Here is a 23,372-nt window from a genome sequence, read left to right on the forward strand (position 1 = left end):
ATAAGATGTACATGTACATGGGTAAAAAGATGTTGTAAAAGTAGAATACAATGCTCCACACAAACATGCCTCGAAACTGCACGGTTTTCCTTTTACATGTACCTCGTCGACTAACACAGTCGGCCATTTACATGTATGGGAGTCACATTTTGGACTCCCATAAATGGCCAACCGTGTTAGTTCGCACAGTAAAAGTAAAACCACGCAATTTCGAGGCAAATTTGTGTGGATCATTGTATTCTACTTTTCAAACATCGTTCCAACCATATGCATTTTATTTAAAAAAACGGTTACAAATGCTTTTTACAGACCAACTCGTCGGATCCAAGGCAACGTGTTCCTTTAACACCCCTTCATGTATGCCTCTCATCCTTCAGGGTTGCTATATAGCCTACATGTAATATATGCAATATCAGATGCAATGTTGTATTTAACACAGATCATTAATTGTTATATGATACTGAAAATGTTCTGCCTTACAACATGTATAATGTATGTACAATGTAAGGGAACCATAATCTTACAAGCCTTGCTTCTTTATGGGTCCCTAAACAGTTTCATGAGTGTCCATATTCATATAATTAATCTCATTAAACAAATATTTGTTTCTTAAATTCCAACTTACATTGCCTTTGATTTGATTTTGATTGTGGTTTTGATACTGTGGGGAATAAACTGATTGATTGATTGATAATTGATACACTTTGCATATTTTTTGCAGGAGTGTTGGTCACTGGTGCGTCAGGTTATATAGCATCACATGTTGTACTTCAGCTACTTCAATCTGGACACAAAGTAAAGGGAACAGTGAGGAGTCTTCACAATGAAAGTAAAGTGAAGCATTTGAAGAATCTTTGTATTGATTCCACGTATCCATTGGAGCTTGTTGAGGCTGACTTGACAAACGAACAAAGTTGGATAAGGTACAGTGGCTATTGTTTGGTTTTTACACATGTACTGTAATTTTCTGATTATAAACCGCGGTTTGTACATTGATGTTGACATTTTTATGCCCCGCCAACGAAGCCAGCCGAAGGGGCATATAGTGTTTGCCTTGTCCTTCCGTGTGCGTGTGTGTGGGTGTGTGTGTGTGTGGACATCATCCTTGTCCAAGCGATATCTCAAGAAGGACTTGGCGTATCAACTCCAAACTTGGATTGTGGATTGGTCATGGGATCCCCTAGAAGCCTATTGATTTTGGACCCCCTCAGATTAATTAGGTGTTCGGGCAACAGCCTGAACAACTCCTTGATTTTGTTCGTTTTTTTTTTGTTTTTTTTTGGTTTTTCTTATTCTTCTTCTCGTCGATTGTCCGCAAGAAAAAGCATAGTTGCGAAGCTTGCATTAAGTTGAAACTTTGCACACAGGTAGACAATAACCAGTAGATGATGCAAAAGTTGTTACGTCACGACGACGTCATCAGTTGACGAGATACACTAATTCAAAGTTTATTATTTAAAAAAATCATAACTTTAGATCTACATGAGGGATTTTTACAATCAATACATCATCGGAAACAGTATTAAAAACTCCGTAAACACCTCACAGACATGACCCCATTTTGATTTTGTCTTCCGGCTCAAAAGAGAGGTTGAAAATTTCAAAATTCATGTATAAAGAACTACAAAATTCCCCCATTGATTGCGCGTAAAGATTTCACGATTACATGTACACGTACTTTGTCACCACGTGTAAGCATGCGGTGCATTCCGGTCACCACGTGTAAGTATGCGGTGCATTGAGGAGCATAGTCACGCTCTGCACCACGTTTTGATCGTTTTAGTCTGCGTTCGATGCGTTCGAAACATAATGTCAGTTTTCTTCAAAAGTAATTAATTAGTTTTATCTACGACCATACTGCGTTGATAACACCGGTTCTCGTCCGGTCACTGAGGTTAAGCAAAACCGGGCCCAGTCAGTATTTCGATGGGAGACCACGTGGCGACCAAAATTTGTACTGTTTATTTTTGTATTTATTTTGTTTTCTCCTATAAATCGTTTTTAGTCTGTTTTTAGTCTGTTTTCAAGTTGTTTTCAACAAACATTTCCCTTCCGGTTAGTCTCTTCTCCAGTCGTCAATATGCATAGTTCCTATGTCCTAAACCACAAAAGCTATTTTGACAATCTGTACATGATATGAAAGGGCTCTACATACGTAGTCTTATTTCAAGGCTTTTCAACAAACATTTCCCTTCCGGTTAGTTAGTCTCTTCTCCAGTCGTCATTATTCATCAGTTCACGTTTCCTCAACACAAGATCTATTTTGACAATCTATACATCATATGAAAGGGCCTCACGTATTCCACAAAAATGGGTATGTTGGTGACCTTCTCTTGACTTTTTGACCTTTTTAAACTTGAAGAGCCTGTAAAATGCTTTGAAAAGGCATTATTTAAAGGCTTTTAGGTTGAAATGTACACTTTTTGATGCTTTTTCCATAAAATTATTACACATCAAGAAAACTGTTTGGTTTTGATTTCTTTGTAATTTGACGGGATACTTACAATACTTATTTCATTTATTCAAGCACTGACCCAACAATAGCCGAACCCGAACACCTAGTGTTTGTTTTTACAAACACTATATCTAGTTTTTTTTTTTTTTTTTGGTTTTTCTTATTCTTCTCGCTGTCGATTGTCCGCAAGAAAAAGCATAGATGCGAAGCTTGCATTAAGTTGAAACTTTGCACACAGGTAGACAATAACCAGTAGATGATACAAAAGTTGTTATGTCACGATGACGTCATCAGTTGACGAGATACACTCATTCAAAGTTTATTATTTCAAAAAATCATAACTTTTGATCTACATGAGGGATTTTTACAATCAATACATCATCGGAAAGGGCATTAAAAACTCCGTAAACGCGTCACAGACATGACCCCATTTTGATTTTGTCTTCTGGCTCAAAAGAGAGGTTGAAAATTCTAAAATTCATGTATAAAGAACTACAAAATTCCCCCATTGATTGCGCGTAAAGGTTTTAATAATAATAATAATAATAATAATAAGACTTGTAATGCGCACATATCCAACCTGCTGGGTGTTCAAGGCGCAGTAAAACCAAAACAAAACAAAACAAAAACACAACACAATGAAAAATAGACACAACAAAATTAGTCATTGAAAACCTGTGACATAAGATAAGTTTTGAGAAGAGACTTGAATTTTGCGGTACAAAGACAAGATCGAAGATTAAGTGGTAGAGAGTTCCAGATGCGTGGCGCGGCTACAGAAAAAGACCTGTCACCCCATGAGTGTCGAGACTTGGGTTCAATGAGGAGAAGCATGGAACTTGATCGAAGATTCCTTGATGGAGTGTAAACTTGAAGCAGTTCAGAAATATAGTGGGGAGCCTTGCCATTTAGAGCTTTGTGGACAATGAGCATCAGCTTGAAGATGATTCGTTGAGAGATAGGGAGCCAGTGTAGTTGTTTCAGAATGGGGGTGATAGAACAGGATTTTCTAGACAGTGTCACAATGCGGGCAGCAGTATTTTGGAGCCGTTGAAGTCGGGAAATCTGGTTGTTAGGAAGACTGTAGAGAAGAGCATTGCCGTTGTCAAGACGAGAAGTAACAAATGCGTGAATGACCTTTTCAGTGGCACTTTTGTCCAAGTACTTGCGAATCTTACCTATATTTCTGATGTGATATGATGATAAACGAACAATGTTGTTGATGTGTGGCTGAAGTGTCATCGATGAATCAAAAATAACCCCTAAGTTACGAGCTTTCAGCGAGGGAGCTATCCGAGCATCACCGATGGAGATGTGTGGCACTGAAACCTTAGTTAACTGTTGACGTGACCCAAATAAAAGGAACTCTGTCTTATCATCATTTAACTTCAGGAAGTTTTGTTGTGTCCAACGTCGAATCTCTTGGATGCATTTCTCAAGTCTTGCAATAGATGCATTGGCGTTTTCTTGAGAAGATTTAAATGTGATGTATAGCTGAGTGTCGTCTGCGTACACATGGTAATTCAGATTAAATTTGAGGATGATGTCACGAATCGGTAAAGTGTACAGCGTAAACCACTGCGGGCCGAGTACCGACCCCTGTGGCACAGAGTAGTTCAAAACAATAGGGTCTGATATCGCAGTGCCAATACATACATGCTGAGTTCTGTTGTGGAGATACGATTTGCACCATGCTAGGGCTGTGTCCTCTATGCCAAGGTGATTCTGGAGCCGAGAGAGAAGGATGTTATGATCAACAGTGTCAAAAGCAGCACTCAAGTCTAGCAGGACTAGTGCTGTAAGGTTACCATTGTCCATAGAAGAGAGAATATCGTTGCTCACACGGACTAGTGCAGCCTCGGTCCCATGGAAAGGCTTGTATGCTGACTGGAACACGTCGGACAGGTTGAAAGTATGAATGTGATCAGAAATACGTGATGACACTACTCGTTTGATGACTTTTCCAAGATATTTTAAATTTGCAACCGGTCTGTAGTTTTTGAATATCTCCTTGTCCAGGTTTGGTTTCTTGATGAGCGGCCTGATGTAGGAAACTTTGAGGCTATCGGGGAAACAACCGGAACTGAGAGATTCATTTACAAGCTTAGTGATGAAGGGTACAAATATATCAATGTTTTGCTTTATCATGGATGTTGATACTGGATCCAGCTCACAGGATTTTGAAGGAGATTTCATAATAACCCTTTGAATCTCATCAACAGTGGCAGGCTCAAACACAGATAGTTTACACTCGGGTTGAAGATGTGGCAATGTCTGCGGCACGTTGTAAGGGACTGATGAAAATGATGAGCGGATGTCTGAAATCTTGGTGACAAAGAATTTCTGGAACTCATTTGCTAAGTCCTGGTCATTGTAGGTGGATGGAAGGACAGGGGTTTTGGGTTTGAGCAACAACTTACCAATTATCTTGAAGAGCTTCTTTTGATCTCCTGAGGATTCTTGTACTTGAGATGAATAATGGATGATCTTTGCCTGGTTGATCAAATTCCTAACTACTTTACATTGGTTGCGATACTCTTGTAGTTGTATTGCCAATTTGCCATTTTTCCGCCACTTCCGCTCCAGTTGACGACAGATCTTTCTCGCTGTACGAATATCATCATTGAACCAGGAGACTTCAGTTCGGACCTTGACTGATCTCGTTTTCCAAGGTGCACATTTATCCAAGATGTCACTGACTGTACTCTCATATTGGCTGACATAAAAATCCAAGCAGTCATGATCAACTTCTAGATTTGCTAAAAGAGTGCCTATGTCGCGGAACACTTCGGGAGGATTCACATGTTTCCATTTTCGGCTCTTTATAGTGACGGTTGGGACTTTGGGCTTGCACAGACTCAAATTACACATGACTGCATAATGGTCAGATAATCCAGGTAGAATAACAAAGTTTGAGACAATTGGTGGGGAGATTTCACGAGTTATGACAAGGTCCAGGCAATGACCGAGACGATGAGTCCGCTCCTGGATATGCTGGGTGAGACCAAAAGCTTGAAGTAGATGCTTAAACTGGTTTGCATTGGTGTTATGGATGTCATCAACATGAATGTTAAAGTCGCCGGTGATGATGATTTCCGATGGATGAAGCAGATATTCCAAAATCAAATTCTCAAACTCCCTTAGAAAACTTGAGAAAGTCACATGTTGGCCGTTTGAATCCCTTTCAGGTCTGTATACAATCACAAGGCGAACAGATTTAGAGTTTCCGGAAACTTCAGCATGAAGAGATTCAAAAGTTGTGTACTGGACGTCATTATTTTTCACAGAGACAGATAAAGTAGATCTGTACAGTATTGCAACTCCTCCACCAGTCTTGTGAGGTCTTGGGATGTGATGAAAGTGGTAGCCAGCAGGGGTACACTGACGACATGTTAAGTTGTCGTCTGGTCTCAGCCATGTTTCTGAAACGGCAACAAGGTCCAGATCTTTTTGCAGAACAAAATCAGCAAAATCGTCATACTTGTTACAGATGGACTGTGTGTTTAGAACACAAAGGCCGAGTTGAGATTTGGCAGTAGTCACTGGTACTGGAACAGAAGGGGGTGTACATGGTGTAACTTCGGGTACAGGGGGATTATGAACAGTTCTACGGCGACCAGCTTTTTTACCACGATGTGTAGGTCGATAAACAGTGCTGGGATTTACAAAAAGGCCAAGGTTCTGTAATGATAATATACAGGAAGGCAGCAGAGTTGTAGCACGTGTGGATGGGGCGTAGCGGAGACTGAGAAGCTTGTTCCGTGAGTAGGAATTTGCAGAGTTTGGACTAGCTTCTGCTGAGTTTGAGTTATTTACACCTTCAGGGCCAGGATTTACAGCAATGTCACCAAAAATCACAATTTCCAAATGAAAAGTGGCTGGGGAGTTGTCATAGTAAGAAACAGGGCACTTCAGATATCTTTGATGGTGGATGAGGCCTAGATGTGTCTTTGGCAGAATGCAAGCACCAGACACAATTGATGCTGATGGAACAAAGCTGACCACAGATGAGTCAGTACAGTACAATGGTCTAGCAAGCAGGGAGAGAATGAAAAGGATACTTACCTCCATTGTCCCCAGATGGGCGAACAATGTCCATGGGTGTACATGTAACTTCGGGTACAGGGGTACATGTATATGTACTTTGTCACCACGTGTAAGCATGCGGTGCATTGCGGTCACCATGTGTAAGTATGAGGAGCATAGTCACGCTCTGCACCACGTGTTGATCGTTTTAGTCTGCGTTTGAGGCGTTCTCAACATAATGTCAGTTTTTTTTAAAAAGTAATTCATTGGTTTCATCTACGACCATACTGCGTTGATAACACCGGTTCTCGTCCGGTCACTGCAGTTAAGCTAAATCGGGCTCAGTCAGTATTTGGATGGGAACCAATTGGCGACCAAAATTTGTAATAATTATTTTTGTATTTAATTTTTTTTTCTCCTATAAATAGCTTCGTTTTAGTCTGTTTTCAAGGCGTTTTCAACAAACATTTCCCTCCCGGTTAGTTATTCTCTTCTCCAGTCGTCATTATGCATTCAAGCTCCTAATATCCTTAACCACACAAGCTATTTTAACAATCTATACATCATATGAAAGGGCTTTACGTACGTAGTCTGTTTTCAAGGTGTTTTCAACAAACATTTCCCTTTCGGTTAGTTAGTCTCTTCTCCAGTCATCATTATGCATAAGTTCCTATGTCCTCAACCACACAAGCTATTTTGTCAATCTATACATCATATGAAAGGGCTTTACGTACGTAGTCTGTTTTCAAGGTGTTTTCAACAAACATTTCCCTTTCGGTTAGTTAGTCTCTTCTCCAGTCATCATTATGCATAAGTTCCTATGTCCTCAACCACACAAGCTATTTTGACAATCTATACATCATATGAAAGGGCTTTACGTACGTAGTCTGTTTTCAAGGTGTTTTCAACAAACATTTCCCTTTCGGTTAGTTAGTCTCTTCTCCAGTCATCATTATGCATAAGTTCCTATGTCCTCAACCACACAAGCTATTTTGTCAATCTATACATCATATGAAAGGGCTTTACGTACGTAGTCTGTTTTCAAGGTGTTTTCAACAAACATTTCCCTTTCGGTTAGTTAGTCTCTTCTCCAGTCATCATTATGCATAAGTTCCTATGTCCTCAACCACACAAGCTATTTTGACAATCTATACATCATATGAAAGGGCTTTACGTACGTAGTCTGTTTTCAAGGCGTTTTCAACAAACATTTCCCTTTCGGTTAGTTAGTCTCTTCTCCAGTCGTCGTTATGCGTAAGTTCCTATGTCTTGAACCACAAAAGCTATTTTGACAATCTATACATCATATGAAAGGGCTTTACGTACGTAGTCTGTTTTCAAGGCGTTTTCAACAAACATTTCCCTTCTGGTTAGTTAGTCTCTTCTCCAGTCGCCATTATTCATCAGTTCACGTTTCCTCAACAACAAAAAATATTTTGACAATCTATACATCATATGAAAGGGCCTCACGTATTCCACTAAAAATGGGTATGTTGGTGACCTTCTGTTGACTTTTTGACCTTTTAAACTGGAAGAGCCTGTAAAATGCTTTGAAAAGGCATTATTTTAAGGCTTTTAGGTTGAAATGTACACTTTTTGATGCTTTTTCCATAAAATTATTACACATCGAGAAAACTGTTTGGTTTTGAGTTCTTTGTAATTTGACGTGCTATTAACAATACTTGTTTCATTTATTCAAACACTGACCCAACAATAGCCGAACACCTAGTGTTTGTTTCTACAAACACTATATCTAGTATTAAGCTTGTTATGGCTAAAACAAAAGAAATGTTGTCCGAGCGATATCTCAAGAAGGACTTGGCGTATCAACTCCAAACTTGGTTTGTGGATTGGTTATGGGATCCCCTAGAAGCCTATTGATTTTGGACCCCCTCAGATAAATATTAAGCTCGTTATGGCTAAAACAAAAGAAATGTTGTCCGAGCGGTATCTCAAGAAGGACTTGGCGTATCAACTCCAAACTTGGTTTGTGGATTGGTCATGGGATCCCCTAGAAGCCTATTGATTTTGGACCCCCTCAGATAAATATTAAGCTCGTTATGGCTAAAACAAAAGAAATGTTGTTCGAGCGATATCTCAAGAAGGACTTGGCATATCAACTCCAAACTTGGTTTGTGGATTGGTCATGGAATCCCCCAGACGCCTATTGTTTTTGGACCCCCTCAAATATTAAGCTCATTTTGGCTAAAACCATAATTCAGCGGGGCATTTGTGTTGTCAACACACCATTCTTGTTTTGAACTCCTTGGGTTTATTCGCCGGGTGGCTTGTATGTCGGCTTATTAATATTGGAGAAGAAAAACACAGCTTTCATTTTTTTAAACGAAACATCGTTTAAAAAACTTCTTAAAACAAATAAAAACCAGACTGGAAAAATTATACACTAGCGCGCCAAACTCACTCTGAAAATTCTTTAAAAGAAATTATTGCTACACGGGACGACTCCACCAACCTTGTCTGCTGTTACAAGGCCGTGTCTCAATTTGATTTCTAGATGAATGGGTCACAAGAAGTCCTATTTATACTCTATAATAAATCCATCTGTCCAACAAGACCGTTTTGTCCATATTTATGAACACTTTGAACGTCAAAATGATGTTAATCCAGCAACTCTTTATATAATGAATTGGAAATAATTGTAATCCTCGGACCCATGAGATAATCTGTGTTGTGTCAAGATATAGTGGGGTGGTTCGCAAGGCAACATCGTGTGTACAAGGATAGCTGCAAAAGAAATATAGTCGGGTTGCCCCACCACACAGAGAAAAAACACATGCCAAAAAAGTGTCATAGCCAAATTGCTTACTTCTGATGGGTACCGGCTGCCATGTACAGATGGGTGCATGTTTTTTTGGAGATTCTTTTGTATTTAGAGCAGACTTTGAAACGATAGTCGGATGGTTAGACTTGTCTGCCAACTGCAACACCATTCAAGTGGCCTTAGGGGATTTGGAGAATCAACTTGTTTGACTGTTTTAACAGAAACAAAAACACATGTTAACAAAGAGTTTAACACAGTTCTTTCTTTATTTTTCACAATATTTTAATGAAAATTGTACCAATTATAAATAGATTTATGCCGATTATCTACTCCACGGCAGTAGAATAAGGCAAGACAGTTCCCTAAAAGCAACTCTACCTGGCAAGTAGATACACACATGGTGTTACCGCAAACCAAATATACAATTTTATGCCGACCGGTCTGACCTTTTTTATTTTCGGTCCTACTACTTCCGCCCTCAACTCGTCTTCAACTCGCTTGTGCCATCTCCTCGCCGTCAACTCGATCACTTTGCAGATGGCAGGTATGAATTAGTCTTCACCCAAGACGTCAGCGATCAATGAACCCGCAAGACACTATGCGGTACCAGGCATTGACATCTTGGGCCTAGACTAATCCATGTGCAGGAAGGCGCCCTCTGTTGTACATATTGTGTAAGCTCTGTAAAAAAAAGCAAAATGGCAGCCGACGGTTTTGCTGCTTCGAGGTCATTTTTAATTCGAAGAAAACTCAATTTTTTAAACCAAAATGTAACCTAAAACTTATGAAAATTCTCCTTTAGCTAATACTTTACAGTTCTTTGTCTCTTTTCTGGATTTTAAATGTGTTATTGGAGGAGTTGAAGGAGAGTTTACGGCACCAAGTGAGTTAAAGGCGAGTTGACGGCAAGGTAGGACCCCACTTTTGCATGGCATGGCCCCTCTCTTTTGTGCGCTCCTGACTGCGGTTTATTTGCCGGGGGAATTTATGCGGCAACACTTAAATATTTTTTTCTATATTTTGGGGAAGTGCGGTTTATTCGCTGGGGGATTTATAACCCCAAAATTACGGTAGGCAGTTTTTGGTTAACATAACCCTTTTTAATCCCACCAGTGACTATTGACCGTTTTGATTTCCCTTGAGAAAAGCAGTAGTTTGTGCCCTCTAGGCCTGTAATGTCATACTGTCACTTTTGGTCAGTTTTGAAAAAGACCAAATATGATGTTTGTTACATGTAGTTTATCTTGAGGGATGCAGTTTATAAAACATTTTAAAATTCTGGAGGGTAGGAAAAATCTGTTCAACCTGCTTGGCTTTGTTGTCCTATCTTCTGCAGTGTTCCATGAGCCTTTGTTAGGTATGGCGGACATGATAGGAGTGTACTGTTTGGTTTTGGTGTACAATGTATGTACACAAACTTACCCAATTATTGATGTGTTGTAGCATTGTCTCCGCCATATCTCAAAAAGGCTTAAATGGACAGGCTCTACCTTGTTTCTTGAACAGTTTAATAGACAAAGTTCTGTCAGTTTTTCCCCTTTTCCTCTCAGTCCTATCTTTTCTTCTATCTCTTCTCATCTAGACCGTACCATTTATTAATACTTGCACTTGACCCTCCCTGGTAGTCTAGGCGATGGGTGACACTTGACCCTCCCTGGTAGTCTAGGCGATGGGTGACACTTGACCCTCCCTGGTAGTCTAGGCGATGGGTGACACTTGACCCTCCCTGGTAGTCTAGGCGATGGGTGACACTTGACCCTCCCTGGTAGTCTAGGCGATGGGTGACACTTGACCCTCCCTGGTAGTCTAGGCAATGGGTGACACTTGACCCTCCCTGGTAGTCTAGGCGATGGGTGACACTTGACCCTCCCTGGTAGTCTAGGCGATGGGTGACACTTGACCCTCCCTGGTAGTCTAGGCAATGGGTGACACTTGACCCTCCCTGGTAGTCTAGGCGATGGGTGAAAAATACTGTAAGAATTGCTCAGAAAGTGATAAAAGCATGAAACTTGGTACAAGTATTCTTCAACCCATACTAACTATTTTTAGGGGTGGAGCCATTGAAAAATGCATTTTCCTTAGCAACGGTTACTAGGTAACTCATTTACCCTAACAATGGCGCTTTTACGCCTCCCTAGTGCACCTGGATAGCCTTGTCCCATGTTCCAGAACATCAGAACTATCAGTGGACATGTTTCAACGACAGTCAGTGTCATCAGGAGACAAAACAATACTGTACATGTAAGTGTCACCAGAAAACAAAAGAAACAATTGTTTTGTTAAACTGAACTGAACAAATAGTCTATCCACTGTGTGTTAGAATGTTGCTTCTATTTCACATTGCCTCTTGGTCTAGAGAAGAGAATAATTAATGGGTTAAATAAGTCTACTTCACTCTACTTTACCGGTAGAGTCCAATTACCAATTTGCATATTCCCTTTGCCGCGAGGCAGAAATGCTAAGACTTTTACACACAATAGCGCCCTCCACTGTCCTACCCATAACGCCCCACGACATGCCCGCCACGGAGTCAACCTCTTTTCTCTTAGCCGCGGTTGTGTTTTAAATCTGTTCCACAGTTCAACCGTTATCTAAACCTTTCCTCGCTAAGAGCACTTAAAAAGACTTGAAAAATTGTAGAGTTGTAGTTATGGTTGTTGTAGTGACTTGTGAAATAAACTATAGTTGATTTTGTTGATAAAATAATGAGTAGTGTAAAGAAACTGGGGAGGGCTTCGGCTGTCACTACTGGGGTTACATCCGTTTCCCCGGGACAGTCGGAGCTCTCGGGGGGCTGCGCCGGGCGACACTCCGTCGCCCGGCTTGCAGTCCTCCAGCCGGCCTACGCAGCCTCTGTCCGCTGCGTCGGCCGGAATACCCACCGATCAAAGAGGGGTTGCTTCCCGCTCCCCCTCATCGGTCAGTGTGCGTGGGTTGACCCAGTCGAAGGTCAAACGCCCCGGCAAGGCCAAGAAAACCGGTGCCGGGGCAGCGACCAAGAGAGGCAGGGCAAAAGGTGGCTCTGTTGCGGAGCGCACCGCCCACTCTCCCAGCACCACCTCGGGGTCTCTGAAGCTGGAGGGCATCCCCCCTCCGCACGGCTCAGAATACCCGGCCCGCACTGACACCGTGGATTCCCCCACGATGGTTGGTGACGGCCTTTTGCGAGGCTTTAAGACCCACAAGGCACCTGCCCATGCCATAGGCTGTGGGGCGCTGGCCATGGGGCGCTGGCCATGGGGAGAAGGATTATGGGTGCGGAGTTGGGTACCTGGGACTCCCCCGGGATACCCCACTCACAGGGCCCGCCCTCGTCTTCGGGTTTGTCTTAGCATTTCTGCCTAGCAGCATAGGGAATATGCAAAAAAGTAATTCGACTCTACCGGTAAGTATTCGTTCGTAGACCCCATCCACACTACTGTGGGGGGGATTTTTATGGGTCCTGAGGTATTTGTAATACTCGCCAACAGTCTACAATGTACTGTTAAAACCTAAAAATCGCTTTAGAACAGTACATGTCTGCTTTGTCATTAAAAATAAAATCAATCATGTATTTTGTGTACCAATTTCTAATCTAATCAGTGCAGTGAAAGATTGTGATGCTGTTCTCCACCTTGCAAGTCCTTTCCCAACTGAAAATCCAAAAGATGAAAGTGTGTTGATCATTCCAGCTGTAGAGGGGACTCAAAATGTTTTGAAGGCATGTGCCCTGTCTTCCACTGTCAAACGAGTGGTGTTAACAAGTTCAGTTGCATCTATATGTGGTGAGTTTCATACTGATTATGAAAATTAATATTGCTCTTTTAATACTTGAGTTTTCAATTCAATTCAATTCAATTCAATTCAGTAACGGGTTATTTTTGTCATGGATAATACATGTAATTGTGAAAATTAAAATGTAACACTGATTCATAACCATAGAAAATACACAAAGTAATTCTTAGAAAGTACATACATGTGTACTGTGTTGTAAAGAAAAGAAAAAAACTTAAATCAAGTTTTGAACACAAACGAAAATACTCAATTAAAATGTAACACTGATTCATAACCATAGAAAATACACAAAATAATTCTTAGAAAGTACATACATGTGTGTTGTAAAGAAAAGATAAAAAATTAAATCAAGTTTTTAACACAAATGAAAATACTCATGGGCTACACTGTAACTGTACAGCGTTGAAGCCACGCCGGTCTGCACTGGTCGGGTGTAACTGGCACTAGCTTTTGCCTTATTTTACATGGTCCTCACTGAGAATTATGTCCCCTGTGAGATTTGACTGACCGAGCCATTGCAGTGTGTATATAATCTGACTTCACAGCCTTCCAACGTGTTATTTGATGCCAGGCACCTGTGTGTTTTTGGCATTGGATTACAGACAGTGAATACACACACTGTGCAAAGAAGCTGCCATACCCTTTGAATCAGAAACACTTTCCAGTGAATGAGGAGGAAACAGCAATGGATCCGGTTGTTGGTTTGACAGACAAAAGGCCCATTCACACGAGCGCTGCAAACGAGGGTCCCGTGCGATTTCATAACATCGATGTTATGAAATCGCAAATCCACGTCGTGTGAATGCTATGTATGTTACGAAATTACCTGGGTCCCGTGTTGTTCATAACACAGATCGAGACCTCCTCCAAAAAATCGCATCGATGTTATAATCATGGGGAGCCATCGTCTGAACCGAATGCCTGCGATCGTAACGAGGGACCGCTGCGTTGACACTATGGAGGAAGAAATGGGCGAACTATAGCATGCATATACATGTACATGTACATACACGTGATGTATATCTGCTCAACGCTGGACAACGATCCGTTTGGCTAGGTTTTGTGGCCGGATGCTAGACCAGTCCAAACCTTGAAGCAAAAACATCGTTCAATCGGAAGCAGAATACGTCTTTTGGCAAAGCTTTTCGATGTTTTAATTCACCATTTGTTATGTCTCATCAATAATTTTATATCTAAAAAACATTTAAATTCAACAATGTAGCGTTTTTAACGTCAAAAACTCTATTTGTATCGTGGAACTTTGTGTTTTTCTTCGACTCGAACATGACTCGACGTTGCTGGATCGCTGCATTTCAAGACAAGCTCAAACCTTGAAGCAAAAACATCGTTCATTCGGAAGCAGAATACGTCATTTGGCTAAGCTTTTCGATGTTTTAATTCATTATTTGGTATGTGTCATCAATAATTTCATATCTAGAAAGCATTTCTATTCAACAATGTAGCATTTTTAACGTCCAAAAAGTTATTTGAATCGTGTTTTTCTTTTTTTAACTTCGAAAACGTAACCCCCTTCCCGCCGGCCGCCGGGATGAGAGTTACGTTATCGCAAATGTTTGTAAAATATTCTACATTTTATGTGACTTAAAATGAAATTGATTTCAATGAAACTGATTTATTTTATTCCTTTTAACTGTAAGGTTTTTGTTTTAACTCAAACCTCTTGCTTGAAACGAGGGACGTATGTTTACATGTGTGTGTGAAGTGTGTGTGTGTCGTGTGAATGCTCGCTAAAAAATCGCACGCGGTAAAGGTGACAGACGGCTGGCGCCCTTAACCAGGGACCCTCGTTTGCAGCGCTCGTGTGAATGGGCCTATAACCAACCAAGCTGTAAGGTTCAAGCCATAACCCTTGCTGCATGCTGCAAATGCCAGTGCACAGAAGCACCAACAGATACGGCAACTTCATGTGGCATACGTACCATGCCAGAGCTACTGATGCACCATTGTTGAATACAATGGCTTTGCATCTACAACAAATGCAACAACAGTTCATGCAATTGCTTTACAAAGGAATGCAGGATGGATTCAAGCAGCTTGCAAGATCAATGGTGAAACCTACATTGACAACATCACTGATAGAGCCACCAGGTAAAAATCAGTGCCCATCATGAAAGGTGACATTGCCTAGCTCTGCTTCGCTAGATGGCGACCCAGATTTAAAAGCTCTGATCTAACTTATGTCCTCAAATGAGAACACTGAAGTGCAGTCGCGACTATTTAACCCATCAGATCAAACAGGAAACAGTTTTAAGAGGTCATTGTGCAAGATTTCAGCGATTTCAGGATAAGACATGCCCAAAGGTGAAACCTGACCAGGCCAAAATGATAAACACCATATGTGGAAAACAAAGATGGCAGATGCTGATGTACCCTTATTCAAAGAATTGCGGTACAATGGTAGGAACTAGAGTAAATTCTGAAATCTGGAGCAAGATTCGAACCACCACTATACAAGAAGATCTGAAACTGCAGAAAACACGGGGTATTCAGTAAAAGGCCTTGGTGCCTTTGCTGCAAGCTTTCAACATCAAAACAAGATTGACAAAACAGCAGGGGATCCACTGATGTCACTTGTAAGTAAATGTATGTGGATGCAATTGCGAAAATAGAATTAGCTGTTGCAAACAACTTACCAACCAAATGGACCGAGAGTATAAATGCAAAAAATAGTTAATGGCCTGACGTTTCTACCCTAGCAGAGTCTTTCCTGAAGGCTAAATGACAACACAACAAACATGAACAGGTAACTAAGTGAAACATAAGCAGTGAAGTGGAAATGGGTACCACCTAAGGGACCATGGATAAATTATGTCACGGGAACGAGTTCCTTCGCGTGACAAATCGAACAAAAGAAAATCTACGGAGTGGAACGCGCTCTCCTCAACCACTGGGTCTCGAGGAAGACCCACTGTTTAACAAAGGAACAATGGTGATGGCCGAAAACCACTGTGTAGTTATAATCGGCTTGTCTGGGTAGATAAACCCAAGTTGTTTCCGCTGCAATTTACGTCTACTGTCGTTTCAATAAATAAACAACAACCAAATATCCATGCAAATTATAATAACAAGCGGGATGCCGCGCTTAGCACGGCACCCCGCTAGATGAGGAGGATTCTAGTATACAACTGTTGTAAAAGGTTATGTGGGGGCAAGGGAGGTATTCTTACAGGTAATAATCATTTCGTAGGATTGGATTAGAAATTGTATTTATAATCGGTATGTAAATTTGTCATTAATGTTGTATTTTGATAAAAATTAATTGTTGAGCGTGCACAACTTAGTTGTGAAACGTCGCGACGCGTCGCCTCCCCTCCTCACCTTCTTTCTTGCGTTCTCCAACTCAAGGAATTGGTGTTCGTTTCTGGAATTGAGCTTGAATATTGGGGATGGGTATACTTGGCAATGATGGTACTTGGCATGATATGTAGGGTATTTCGTAATATTTTAGTTTTGATCGAGCGGGCCAACGCATTATCCGTAATGTGGATTAAGTTTCGCCTCATTTACGCATAGTTTTAATTCAATCGGCTTTTGTCTTTGTGTCAATTTTATCCACTGCACTGAGTATTTCCCAGCTAAGATGACTGCAAGGGTAATAATGCTTAAACGACTAAAAATATAGCACGTACACTGCTCCAATGACACACTTATTTTACATTTGAGCACATTTGGTGTAATTCAGTTACACGGATTTGAGTGGTCTAAGTCTGGTCTCCCCCCTCAACAATAATCACCGCTGCTAATAGCACAGGAGAAATCCAACTAAAAAGGCTTGTATGAAAGTGGTACCCTCTTTTAAAACAAACTCATTATCACAGCCACTAATAGCAGCGGAGTTTATCTGACTGAAAAGGAAGCTTCGAAGAAGTTCTGGTATACAGCACATTAAAAAAAAAACGCGCCAGTTGGTATGGACTTTAACGACAAAGTCAATTTCTGCAAAATTGTATTGAAAATAAATATATTTAAGGATTGGTTGCTATAACTGTTGAATGATTTTTGCTTTGTTTCCAATGACGTGTACACGATTTTAGAATCTAAGGCCCCATTCATCGTGATTTATTGAGTGTACGTCCAACGACGCATACAAAGTTGTCTGAGCACCAAATAAAGCGAGAGTTCGGAACATGCAGTGCAACATCTAATCTACTGTTTTTACCACCGCTTTTGGGAGTAACAGAGCGTCGGCCTCATTAATTTTTAGTTTATTCTCATATCAATTAATTCTCATGTAAACTTTCTGGTCAACATTCGCCGGGGCGCGCGCCCCGCGTGACGAAGTCCCCTGATCAAACATCCAATTTTATAATGTTATCTTAATTATCTGTAGAACCCTATACAAACTAAAATAATAGAAACGGTAATTTTATTGGTCTTTAATAACTACTCCTACATTCTCTCACTTAATTCACTTTAGAAAACATTTGCCTAGTTATTTTGAGGGTTTGTATGCCAGCTACCCCTACATGTACATGCTCTCACTTAATTCACTTTCAGAAAACATTTGCCTAGTTATTTTGAGGGTTTGTTTGCCAGCTACCCCTACATCCTCTCACTTAATTCACTTTCAGAATACATTTGCCTTGTTGTTTTAAGGGTTTGTAGGCCAGTTTGGTTAATTTTGTATGGAGAAATTTGTAAAAAGTACCCGATTCAGCTACACATGAGGGCTCTTTCAATAAAAAAAAATGGACGGCCGATTGCTTAATACAAAAAGGATTTGGCAAAATCTACATCCTGAGTCCTGACCAGGCTGCGTTCTAACAATTTTGTTGCGTCAGAACTTTGAATGGAATGTTCGTTTACAGCTTCAAAACAGCCGTTGATGTTTCACAAAATTCGTAACTATGAAAGCATACTATTCTTAAACGGTGATTTCATGTACTCTTTTGTAGGTTTAACTGGCAAAACCAATACAATGTATATGAAAATTGAATCAGTAATGCATTTACTTTCTTTTTGAAAATGTTTCAACTTTTGCGTGTATACGTTCTGTATGTGGGGGATGACATATGGACTGTACCACTAATGGTGCAGAGTTAAATGGAACAAATAAAGTTTCACAACAATGGGTTGCTGTTTGATGCGTTTAAAAAATGCTGGAAAGTTGGGTAGGCCTACATGAGTGACTTAATTGTAATAAACACATATGTAACAGATGCATGTATTAAAGCCTAATGTTTTTTATTTAACACGCGAAATTAAACCCCCCTGTACAAAATGGTATATACACAATGCCATTTACCCCTCTGCGAAACATCAATGAGTCACTCTGGAATGTTAATGGGAGTCCGAGGTTGCCACCTACTTTAAACCTAAAGACATGAAAGAGGTGGCTCTGTGTGCAGCCAACAGCTTCCCCCCCCCCCTTTAGACATGTTAGACCAACAGGTGGCCCATATCAAAACCAGACAACCACAGAGGTGACTCTGTGCGCAGCCTACGGCTTCCCCCTTCGACCAACAGGTGGCCCATATCAAAACCAGACAACCACACATGTAAGGAGATATCGCTCGTGACTCCAGCCAATCAGACAACTCGTAAGAGGGAGTTCGGTTCAGGGTTTTGTAGACTTGCAACCCGATGTCTGTAATGATACAACCGTGTTGGATTCCACAAGGATGCCATGCCACTGGACCTTCTAATTTTCAATCCAAGATGGCACGGGTTACGCTTTTAATAGTATAGATTGTATCTCCGGTCTAGTATATGTTTTTACTAGTTTTTTTCAAGTTACAAAAAGATTAATCCTATGCCCTTTTCATGCAATAAGTCAAAACACAACCGCAGATTAAAAAATATAAAATACTGCGTTTTTGCACGACCGCCATGCAAAATAATCCCCCAAAATACAACAGAATAAAACAAAATCAATAGGAAAAACATTTTACATTAAACAGTAAAACTATACTCTTTTTTGTACATCCAAGGTATCCAAAATGTTTCATGTTTGAACAATGAAGCCAACACGTTATGTAGTTTTTCTTAAAGATGGACTATAACGGTACTCCTACAAAATCACTATCAGAACTTGTTTATGTTGTGTTCAGCTACATGTATCAATTCATTGTTGTGGTCATGTTTTTCTCCAAATAATTTTGCTACAATTTGACCGAAAAAATTTGACCTCGATTCTTCGATTTTGAAATTTCCCGCCCTGTACTGGTTCCCGGCTATTAAACCAACACTGAAATCCAAGCAGATTTGTAAACCAGCGGACGTCATGAACGCGGTCAAAAAATGGTGATGTCATACCCATGAAGCAACGAGAGTAAACAAAGATTACGCCATGTTACTCCGTGTGTTGTGTATGCGTTTTCATCCACACTATAGGCGTGCGTGTGTGCTACGAAGCTTTTTGTTTCTAATGTATCAGCTATAAATACTGCCGACTATTTAGTTGTTTGTGGATGCACTAGACATTTCAAAGTTTGTGTAAGAAGCCTGGATCGATTCCGAAATTTAAACCTCTAATTCAGGGGGATCTTCTACCACCAGGCCCCAGCCAGTGCTGCTTGTGCATGCTACGACGTCGGCGGGGTCCCTCTGCTGTGGCCCTGGTCGCAAGTGGCCGTGGAACAGCAAAAGAATCAAGTGGCATTACAGAAAAGAGAGGGAGAAAAGCCTGGTAAGTACTTGTTAATCATTTTTAAAAATCTACTACTGAGAAACTATCTCCATTATTAATTCAGGCCCAATACATGTACATGTAATTGTAATAAGAAAAACAGTAAACAATCTCTACCCTTTTCATGCAAGGAACAATCATCTTGTTGTCAAATGACACGATGTGCATGCTCTGAATCTGACCCGACTACCATAAAATAGCTACATAGTGTATTGACTCTGTTGAGTGATGAATCCATGTAGCCACCCAAGTGCTTTAGGCATGTTTATGCCCTGGTTTACACTTTCTGGCGTGTTCATGCTCAACCATGTGTGAACACTATATTAATCCATTTAAAAAGTTGATTGTTACAGTTAACAGTTTATTGGCCTCGCTGACATGTATTTACATGTATATTGGTCTATACTGGATTGCTGGACATTGTTTTTGCCAAAGCTGCCTAAGAATTGTTCGCTTTTTTTTTTAAGGCACAGCTCAAAAATATGTTCAAACTCCCATCCATATAATTGCCCATCCATGGTCATTCAGAATTTTTCTCTCCTAATTCAGGAATTACCAATTCCAGAGAAGTTTAGTTTGAAGTTTTCCTATAGCTATGTTTATTGGCTTGGCACGGTTAATTATGGAGTGTTTACTATATTTGCTCTTGTACAATAAGGCCAGTTCTTTTTCAGCACTAGTTTTTTTATTTATTTATTTATTTTTTGTTTTTATATTTTTGTGTACAGAAATAACTCGCAGCTCTACACTACAATGAGAATGCAGGACGAAGACAATGCAGTACGGAGACATGCTAGCCAGAACTAGAAATGGAGACCTAAGATTCTCAATAGCACTTTAGGTAAGTATTAGGCCTATGCATGCAAATTTTCAGAGGATCAGATGATTTCTTAATTTTTAGTTTTTCAGCTGCCCCTTTGAAAACTGTTTACGGTGGAGGGGGGGGGGAGGGGATGGGGTGTTGAATCACAAGAACCCCCCCCACCCCGATCTGTACCTAAACAGTTTTGTACTAGGTGTAGATCTGGGGGAGGGGGGTGGTTGGAGGTCATGTTTTCTATCAGACATAAAGAAAACCTGCCCCCTTGGTTTTGTTGCATGTGGACTCCTTTTGTACTGGTTTTGCGTTAACTCCTGTAAGGTTCTTTTCAAAACTACGCCAACTCAAAGAGAGATTGTCAGTACATGGTGTTACGTCAAACCTTCCGAGATTGTATTTCTGCCTTGCAAATTTTCAAGAAATCCCACATAACGATTATTTGGTTTTGTTTTTTATTTTTCATTAAACAGATACGCATAGAATGCATGCACAATGCACTTGTTCATTGTCAGCAGGGTGACAAGACATGAAAACAACTCCATCCGCAGCTGATGTGTAACCCCCGTGTCATTGACATCAACCTTCACCAGCCGGAAAAGGATGCAACAGCTTTTTTTGGGGGGGGGGGGGGGTGGGGGTTCAAAGGTAGTGGGTTCAACTTTGTTTGAACAAAGAATGACCTGTGTCCAGTTTCATGGATCTGTTCATCACCAAATTCTGCGCTTATGATCACCGTTCTCTGCTTACGTCCAAACGCTAAATTTCTGAGCTTACTTTGTAAGCGTAGAATGCCTGGTATAAACCAACTATGCACCCATGACCAGCAAAAGCCAAAATTCGCTGGTAACCTGTGAAACGCGCTTGATGTAAGCACAGAATTCCCTGCTTCCGCAAGTGCCGATTCTTTGTTTACAGTATGCAGATCCATGAAACTGGGCCCTAGCTAGCCTGTACACATTGATTTTTTGGTGCTTTTTTTTGGTAGGGGGAGGGGGGTCCATGGTAGTAGAATCAACTTTGTTTAAAGAAAGAATGACCTGTGCCCAATTTCATGGATCTGTTCACTACCAAAATGTGCGCTATGGTCACGGTTCTCTGCTTACGTCCAAAGGCTAAATTTCTGCGCTTACTTTGTAAGCGTAGAATGCCTGGTATAAACCAAGTATGCACCCATGATCCGCAAAAGCCAAAATTTGCTGGTAACCTGTGAAACACGCTTGACGTAAGCACAGAATTTCCTGCTTCCGCAAGTGTCGATTCTTTGTTTACAGTAAGCAGATCCATGAAATTGGGCCCTAGCTTGTACACATTGATGTGGGTTTTTATTTTATTTTTTATATATATATATATATTTTTTTTTGGGGGGGGGAGGTAACCAGGGTAGTACAATCAACTTTGTTTAAAAACAGAATGACATGGTCTGTACACAATGATTTTATTATATTCTTTTAATGTACAACTTAATTTACAATTTACAAAGAGAACCACAGCTAACTAGGTACATAACATGGCTTAGGTTTTCTTTTTTTGGGGGGAGGGGCGTTGACAGGGTTGTATAGTTAACTTTTTTTGATGACGGAATGTTCAGATGATTTCGCTATCACTAGGCAACCTTTTTTCAATTTTGATATTTTAAACTCAAAAATAAACTATTGTCGTTTGCAAATACATACAGTTTTAGTGTTGTCGTTATTATGGAGGTGTACATGGCTTCTGTTTTTTGTTTTGTTTTTATATTTCTGCTAACCAAGTTGAATGTTGTTACCATGTTAATCATAGTGTATTGTTGACAACAGGGGACAAGTTTATTGCACATAAGTGCTAAATTAATCAATTTGAACCACACACCTAATTTTATAAGCCATAGTAATTTACATTTTGTGTTATTCAGAGGGGTGGGTGGTTCAAATTAAATTAATCAATTTGAACCACCCACCCATCTGAAAGAAACAAAATGAAATAATATACATGTACATTTATACGTAAATTATTATGGCTTATCAAATTATTTCTCACTCCCTCCGGATCATTATAACTTGGAAAATTGTTAAGACTGAAGACAAATAAACCAAAGCAAAGCTGCCTAATCCGTTGGTGGATACGAAAACCCTTCCACTGTACTGTACACGAGGGTTTGGAAACGTCCTTCGTATTGCTGCCATCAAACATGATGTCAGTGGCAGTGATTGAACGGACAAGATATTCCTAAGCTCACCACTTGCTGATAATCATCATTGCAGTGTTTTCTGTAAAACAAAACAAAAGAATTCATACAAAATTATTAACAAAATAATTCATACAAAATTATTAACAACAGATTTGTGGTTTGCATGGTGAAGTGTTAATATTGCATGTGTGTACCTGAATTGCTTTAAAACTATACCCATGCCAGACATGACAGAAGGCAATCATAACCCAAAGTAGCAGTTACATACATGTACATGAGATATTTGTGTAGATGCACATGTGTCAACCACCACGCAGTTACTTGGTGGAAAAAAACAACATAGGTTATCTACATTTTGTACAATATCAGTTTAAATTGATAATGTATGAATTTTGCCAACAAAGTATAAAACGCAAGACAAAAATTACCCCTCCCCTCACATTTCTCTTGCCTAAGTCAGTGCATGTGTTGTTCACATACATGTATTATAACGTGAATGGAGGTAAACAATAAACCTTGTCCATCATGTTCGTTCATGTTTTAATTTAGTCAAGGATAGCCTTCAACTATTTTTGGGAGCAGAAATAAACTGATCAAACGAAGCATCATTCAGTATAATTCATGAAACGTTTTGTGGCCTTACCAGTCTGTCTTTAGCCGTCGATCATCAGGGTTTGGCTCATCGTCTTCGGCCTGACG

General features: G+C 40.3%; 1 protein-coding gene and 1 long non-coding RNA gene across 6 annotated transcripts in view; both read left to right on the top strand.

The window, feature by feature from the left end:
- Positions 1-23,372, top strand: part of LOC139945427 (uncharacterized) — a 144,013-nt gene that overhangs the window by 47,167 nt on the left and 73,474 nt on the right. For all 5 annotated transcript variants that reach the window (XR_011787074.1, XM_071942777.1, XM_071942779.1 and 2 more), the window contains exons 3-4: positions 722-923; positions 12,846-13,027. Coding sequence is in view for 4 of the 5 variants with exons in the window: in XM_071942777.1 (XP_071798878.1) it covers positions 722-923; positions 12,846-13,027 (384 nt within the window). In the remaining variant the exon portion in view is untranslated. The remainder of the gene's footprint in view (positions 1-721; positions 924-12,845; positions 13,028-23,372) is intronic.
- LOC139945431 (uncharacterized) lies at positions 14,276-21,117 on the top strand. Its single transcript, XR_011787075.1, has 3 exons — positions 14,276-14,446; positions 20,415-20,527; positions 20,977-21,117. It is a non-coding gene; the product is annotated as an uncharacterized lncRNA (long non-coding RNA).

This window comes from Asterias amurensis, chromosome 12, assembly GCF_032118995.1.
Source record: "Asterias amurensis chromosome 12, ASM3211899v1".
In the NCBI taxonomy this organism is placed as follows: domain Eukaryota; kingdom Metazoa; phylum Echinodermata; class Asteroidea; order Forcipulatida; family Asteriidae; genus Asterias; species Asterias amurensis.